This window comes from Bombus pyrosoma, linkage group LG6, assembly GCF_014825855.1.
Source record: "Bombus pyrosoma isolate SC7728 linkage group LG6, ASM1482585v1, whole genome shotgun sequence".
In the NCBI taxonomy this organism is placed as follows: Eukaryota; Metazoa; Arthropoda; class Insecta; order Hymenoptera; family Apidae; genus Bombus; species Bombus pyrosoma.
This window is the reverse complement of record NC_057775.1, coordinates 8,594,659-8,601,636: the sequence shown is the minus strand read 5'-3', so window position 1 is coordinate 8,601,636 and position 6,978 is coordinate 8,594,659. Positions and strand designations below refer to the sequence as shown.

The window sequence follows — 6,978 nt, the reverse complement described above, 5'->3', positions numbered from 1 at the left end:
AACAAGAAATAGGATAATATGACCTAGAATTATATCAAAGATGAGAGTCTAGGATCCTTTCCCTTTCCTCTGCATATCGAGCATTCCTTATTTTCGCACTTTATATATCATCTAGATTAAATATTTTCATGATCGATTCAAGACAGATTCAATCTAGATTAATAATTTCTAGACTGGAAAATAGGAAAGAGAAACGTTCTTCTTCTTTTCTTTTTTCTTTTTCGAGGTAATACCGGGAGTTGAAACTAAGATTAATATAATCTTCAGAAGGAAGAAATAAAAATAACACTCTGATTTCATAAAATAATACAATATATGAAATAGAAAATGTTTTCTTCGCTCATCTGATAAAGCTATTAACGTGGATTTTTATTTCTCTCGATTGACCCTAGTATTTTTACCATTCTGTGCTTCACTACGTCATCATATTCGCAACTTAGGCTCGCGTAATATTTTTTTCTGTAACAGGGTACCCAAAGAAAAAAATGGAAACACTTACTGCATAAATACGCCGCGAGGTCACGGTCCTCCGCTTGCAGGGCTAGATCGCGAGGTGTGTTGCCGTGTCGATCCTTGATGATTAAAGTAGCACCGCCAGCCACTAACATGCAGCAAATGGAACGACGTTTATATTGAGCCGCTTTGTGCAGAGCGGTTTGACCTCTGCAATTAGAAAGTGCAGATCATTTCTTTTTTTTTTTTTTGTTTGCTCTTTGTTTACGCGCCTGGAATACATCTCGTCCTTGATCGGTATTACAGTTTGCATATACTGAAGAGATTTTGAAATACGAACAAAAAATTTTCCGGTTTACGCTAAAGCATTTATAGTCGGTTATTTATGCCTTGTACTATAAACGAAGCTAATTCTTCGAACTTTGAAATGTCATAGAAAACCTTCTTTCTGCCCTTTCATGGTAGCCACGTTTGTTTAGTTTGTTTCTATCGAATCAACTTTTGTTCACTTTTTATCCGTTTCTATACATTAGACCTTCGTTTTCTGCCTGTTTTTATATAATACAACTTACTTGTCGTTGTCGATCATATTGAGAATACTCGATGGTGCGCAAGCGATCAGATATCTGACAATATCCTTGTGACCATATCTCGACGCTAGGTGAAGAGCAGTTTGTCCAGTGGAGTCAATGGATAGAAGAGAGTATCCTTTCTCGTGAAATTCTTTCAAAGCCTGTAGATCGCCGATTTTCGCTGCTTTCAAAATACCATCGCTGGCTTTCTCAAGTAATCTCGTGTGAAACGTGTGAACCTCAGAACTCAAGCCAAAAAGTCTATCTCGTGGACTGGAACAAAATTATTTTTATCCTCTTTATACTTTTTGTATACAAGTTAGTCGTTCTTCTCTGCCTTTTCTTTTCTTTCTTAATTTGTAACTTTTTTTTATATTTTATTCAATATAAAACCTTATAGGATAGATACTATGGAGGTTTCGAGCTTTGTGGAGAAAAGGTAACGCAGAAAATTGATATTGTGGTTAGCCGAAACGGGGGAAGTTAAAAGATAAAGAAGAAGAGAAAAAAAAATAAGTATTTTCAAAGGCTTCCCATTTCACTGGCACAGGGAAACTCTAGAAAAAAACGAACGTATTCGCTACGGTATAATACAGTATTAACTAGCATTCCTCCGCAACAGTAACCAAGAAAACCAAGTAAAAGGAAAATCCCAAGCTCTGGAACGAAATTAAAGTTCCTCTAGAGTGGTCGGTTTGGAAGTGAAGGCGTGCGGGTTTGTTTTCAAAGATATAGATTCCTGCAGCTAGAAGGAATGCGGAATGAATGGTTGACGGTATTATTATTAAAGATAGAGATATCAAGGTAGAGATTTTACATAGAGATTTCAGATACACGTAAGACCATTTTCTCTAAAGTTACGTATTTTCTTTCTGGTTACGTGAATCGACTAAATAACAACGCATATTTTATATCCTTTTTTATATTTCTATCTTGCACTGGTTACATTACGTTAAGTAAAAAAATTAATTTAAAAAATGAAGCGCAAAATACTTAGTGCATACAAGACATTTAATTTTACTTCATCTTGAACTTTTAACACTTTACCATTTTTAAACTTGCAAAAAGGTAGAAACTTAATCTCTTCGCTATGTCTTACAGTTCAAACGTTCCTCCATCGAATATTTCATTGAAACTTGCATTCTCATATAAACAATTCTTATCAGTAACTCTTCTTCAATCAAAAAATTCTTAAACAAACGTCCCATGGAATTACATAATCCAACCTTTGCAAGATAAACTTGTTATTAGTACAACTAGCTATAAACTTCTAATTATACATTCATGTGCTGTGATATCAAGTTGACTTTAACAAGTAATGATAGCTTACCTAATGAAGGTAGGTGGTGTTTGATTTTGTGACTGTGAGACAACCGTGGCAGAGATTGATTTTGAGGAACTGCTTTGCTTGTTCGCGTCTCCAGATATTTTTTCCTCCTTCTTCACATTTGGAGATTCATCCTGAGGCGCATCTTTACTCATCGATTCATGAGATTTCGCAGTATCCTGATCCTTGTCCTGTGTCTTCGTTTCAAGTGGTGTTTCATGTGGTGATTCAGGCGCTGCAGTTTCAGGTGGTAATTCAGGCGCTGAAGATTCAGGTTGTGATTCAGACGCTGCAGCTTCAGGCGCTGCAATTTCAGGCGCTGTAGTTTCAGACGCTGCAGTTTCAGGCGTTGCATTCTGTGGTTCCGAAACTGGCTGCGCCTTTGGCTCTTCTTTACGCTTCTCGTTTGTCATGGCTGCATTTGTCTTTGGTCGTTCTTCGCTATATTACACGTTCTTTCTATTAATCTAATGATACGATTGCATTACCATTACAAATATCATGGACACACGGACGAATATGTGAAGTGGCAATGAAAGGTTCAAACAAGGTATTTATTTTGAAGCTACGAGTCATAATTGCGTAGCTCCTGATCACTGTTATTACATGCACAATTATTTAATTATGCTCTCTATGGACAATATAGACGAAAGACAAATAAGTATACTGCTATATCACATAAAAAGATATTGTTCTTTGTTTAAAGTGTATTGACTACTCGAAAACATTTCTCTAATTTTGACATCTCGTTCAATATGTCATTATATAAATTAACTTTATACAATATCGTTCAAGTTTGAAATCATTTCGTATCAATCCACCATTTTATATATTAGAGTTTCAAAATTCATTCTGTTTAAAGCTTAATTATTAATTTATATTAAGTAAGGGAAATATCATACAATGGTAAAATTACAGAAATGTCTTGTCTTAGATTAGACTCTGTCTACAGAATTTCTACTATAATAGAACACAAACTGATAACTTAAAATTTTGTAACAATAGAATAAGCATAAGAGATAAAGCAAGAAAGTTATTTAAACACCATACGATGGAATTAATTTTTACAATAGTTCTATATAGCCGGTATATGTTGAACAAAGGACAACATTAACATGTTCTATCAACGGCTTTAATATTGTTACATATCGTGTTACTTTCGACCAATACAAAAGGCACAGTACAACGTTGATTACGTATCAACAGAAGGATCATATGATAGAATCGTCATAACAAATCGATCGAAGACGATTCAAATAAGAAATTCTAATTCGATGAATGAGAAGTACCTTGGCGACGGATGAGCGGCTGCCGATTCTTGGCTCGTAGACATCTTCGTCCCATCAGCCTCGTTCGACTGATTGGAGGTACTCTCCTCGAGGACGTACACCGCTTCGACAGCTACATCAGTCACGTAATGGAGTTGCTCTTGAGCTCTATCAATCCTAAAGAATCGTTCCGCGGTACACGCTGAAAATTGATCCAAATGGTAAGTAATTTGTGCCCAGAAAATTATTTACCTTTGAACAAATTTTTTGTTTTATAATAACTCTTTAGCAAGCGACGATCCCTAACTTGCGACCTTGATAAGATATTAAAAAATTATTGAAATCAACGATAGCTTCCTTTTTGTAAATATTTAGCAATCTTCCAAAAATGTTTACTGCTGTTTCGTGTTACTTAAACATTACAGATAAATTTTTATTAAGAAAAGAAATCTAAAATTATTACATGTGGCTAAGAAATCTTGTAAATCGCAGGAGCAAACAGTCCGTATAGTCCTACTTACAGTCGAGGAAGCAACAAGTGTCCATGTTATGGTCTTTTGCCAGGATCTTCCTCAGTGATTCTAGGTCGGTGGTAGCGTCGAGATCAAGTGGATCTGCGATCCATGTGGTCGCGGCCTTCTTCAACATATCTTTATCGTGATGATACCTCTCGTAATCTAACATCTTGATCTTCATCACCGGCAGTTTTAACCTCTCCAGTTTGACGTCTTGCTGAGGTTTGCTCGCGTTCCTTCGTTTCGCTAGCATTGTCGCTTTGTTTAGCAGTTTTAGGTTTATAATGGATGGCAGCAGTCGACAAGCCTCGCCATCGACCTAAGGTACGAATTATAGTTCTTTTTGTATACAATTAGGTGTTCTAGTTGTACGCAATAAATGATATTTGGCGTGCAATTAAATTTTTATTTCGTGATAATCTGAGAAACTACCTCAGTTGTGATATTCTTAGGATTTGCCAGAAGAATGCAAGAAACATAAATAAATAATGTAATTTGAGCTGGACTTTTATCATAGACGATTATGTAATATAGAATTTTCTATGTTCACGACGCCTGATTTATTTGCGATTTGTCTTCTGTATCTTTTCTTTTTCATTACACGCTAAGCTATTATTTACTCGTTCAAACTCACTAAATCGCTATATCATACCGTTTAATTAGCCAAGCTTTTTATTACGCGGTTTCTTAAGTTTCCTTCATACACAAAAAATTGATTTCAAGCTTTATCTTATCTCCTAAATCTAAATAATCACTCTCACGAGATAATCACTCTCGTGTATCATAATCGAATATCCAATTTTTAATGAAATATTAGCATAATAAATTATTGTAACAAGTGATAGTTTAGTCTCTGCCGTGGCGTCCTAGAATAACTCAGAAGCGATAAATGTTATCATAATTTTAAGATCACTCTAAAATAACATACGACGTAAACTCTCGCTAATCTTCGTTTAGATCGATCCTTAAAATTATAATTAAATATAAAGAATTATAATTATAATATAAAGAAGTCGAAATTTGTATGTTTCATAGAGATAGCTCGAGACCCCGTGAGAAAATGAATACTTGTATCGATACCTGATATTTCATCATAGCACTTGAGGATAAGAGGATTTTCCCCATGAGGAAAATTTACCTGCATTGGAATGGTCCTTGTAGTAACCAGCTTAGCTGTGCTACATTGAGCAATGCAGGTGCCGTGTCCACCTGCTTGAAGAAGCGGAAGCTGGTACGTCGTTAAACCAACAACCTCGATCATTCCATCGTCCGTCGATGGTTCTTTGGTTCCACTCGCAGCACCCCAAGGGTGCGTTCCGCCGCCGTACGAGGCGATGTTCAAGAAGACTATAGCGTGAACTCGATGCTCCTTCAATTTCGGTGTCATATCCTGGCCGTCGCAGTCCAACGTCACGAATTCTGAGAGATCCTTCCATTTTCGTCGCACGAGATCCTTACCACCCATTTGACCATAAAACATTTTGTTTCGTAGCCGCGAGTTAAATCTTTCTGGATGCGCCTCTGCAAAACAATCGAATACTTTTATACTACTTTGTCTTTTCATATAAATATTTGATCGACTTTTAACATTTATAGAAATAACATTTATGACTGGTATAGTGGTTGAAATATTCAATGAATTTCAATAAGAGTCCTCCGCAAATAGATTTATTGGCTAACTTGTTTCTTAAGTTTATTTTTCTTTCCTAGGCAACTTTACATTTCGACACTCGACTAGAATATTTTTACTTGGCAGTCGATGTGCTTGAAATATTCCTAACAGTCGGAATATCTGAAATATTTATACCAGTCGAAATATTCAGATCCGACAACTAATTGTATTTAACTATCGTCATTTAATTCGAACGAGTTCAATGGAAGGTATAGATATACTTTTGTTACAAATACTTTTGATACTTGATAACAAAAAGATGTACAATGTAAGGATTTTACTTCGATCTATTCACCGGATCGGACAAATTAATTTGTCAATTAAATACCCAATTTCCTTACCAGGTAAAATTCTCCCGTTTCGTAATTATAGAAACGTCTAGCCGAGAGATCAACTGGGTTAACGGGTTAAACCTTGCAAAGAACTCTGTCACATCTCCTCTAAAAACTCCTCTAACCCCTAAACTATCGATCCTTCACAACCATTCACCCTCAAAACGTCCTTACATCCTCTCACTCCTACATTCACTCTCGTTTCCATCCACATAGAAAACACAGGTCCACTTAGGGGTCTAAAATATGGCATTTCAGTGAAAGACGTTCGCATGAAATATAGCAACAGGTTCCTAACTACTTTGCAGGGTTCTTCGACGGTTCAACGGTACCGACGGAACGTTTCTCAATAATTTAAACAAACTGTTGCATACCGCTTGGGAAAACCTATTTCGGAGGATGAGACCTTAGAGACTAACCTCGAGCTTCGTGAAATTCAAGGGCAATGTGCGCATCCACACCAAGAGAGAAGTAATTATTAACGACGTTCAGAGGTAGATTCTCTTTGCCTTTGCCATTATCATCGTCGCCTTGCGCATCAGGATTTCTCTCCACTACCAGTTGCCATCTATCCAACAACGTCGTGTCGCTCTCTCCGATATTCGTCAAAATCTTCCCAATTGGCTCGTCAGTGTAACCGCCGCCCCATCCTAATGCCCTGGCCAGATCGTTTCCGGTTCCCAGAGGAAGCACGCCCACCGCTGGTGGAGGAGATGCGCCGATCTGATCCAGGATCGATAATACCCAACCGACCGTACCGTCGCCGCCACACGCCAGAACTCGTAGATTAGGAACTGTCTTGAATAATTCCAACCTGAAAGCGAGGAAATATTTTCTTT

General features: G+C 37.0%; 1 protein-coding gene across 8 annotated transcripts in view; it reads right to left on the bottom strand.

The window, feature by feature from the left end:
• Positions 1 to 6,978, bottom strand: part of LOC122568244 (eye-specific diacylglycerol kinase) — a 74,760-nt gene that overhangs the window by 15,029 nt on the left and 52,753 nt on the right. For all 8 annotated transcript variants that reach the window (XR_006317020.1, XR_006317021.1, XR_006317019.1 and 5 more), the window contains 7 exons: positions 6,559 to 6,953; positions 5,274 to 5,656; positions 4,142 to 4,454; positions 3,642 to 3,822; positions 2,356 to 2,793; positions 1,026 to 1,298; positions 500 to 663 (listed from right to left, as the gene is read on the bottom strand). Coding sequence is in view for 1 of the 8 variants with exons in the window: in XM_043727775.1 (XP_043583710.1) it covers positions 500 to 663; positions 1,026 to 1,298; positions 2,356 to 2,793; positions 3,642 to 3,822; positions 4,142 to 4,454; positions 5,274 to 5,656; positions 6,559 to 6,953 (2,147 nt within the window). In the remaining 7 variants the exon portion in view is untranslated. The remainder of the gene's footprint in view (positions 1 to 499; positions 664 to 1,025; positions 1,299 to 2,355; positions 2,794 to 3,641; positions 3,823 to 4,141; positions 4,455 to 5,273; positions 5,657 to 6,558; positions 6,954 to 6,978) is intronic.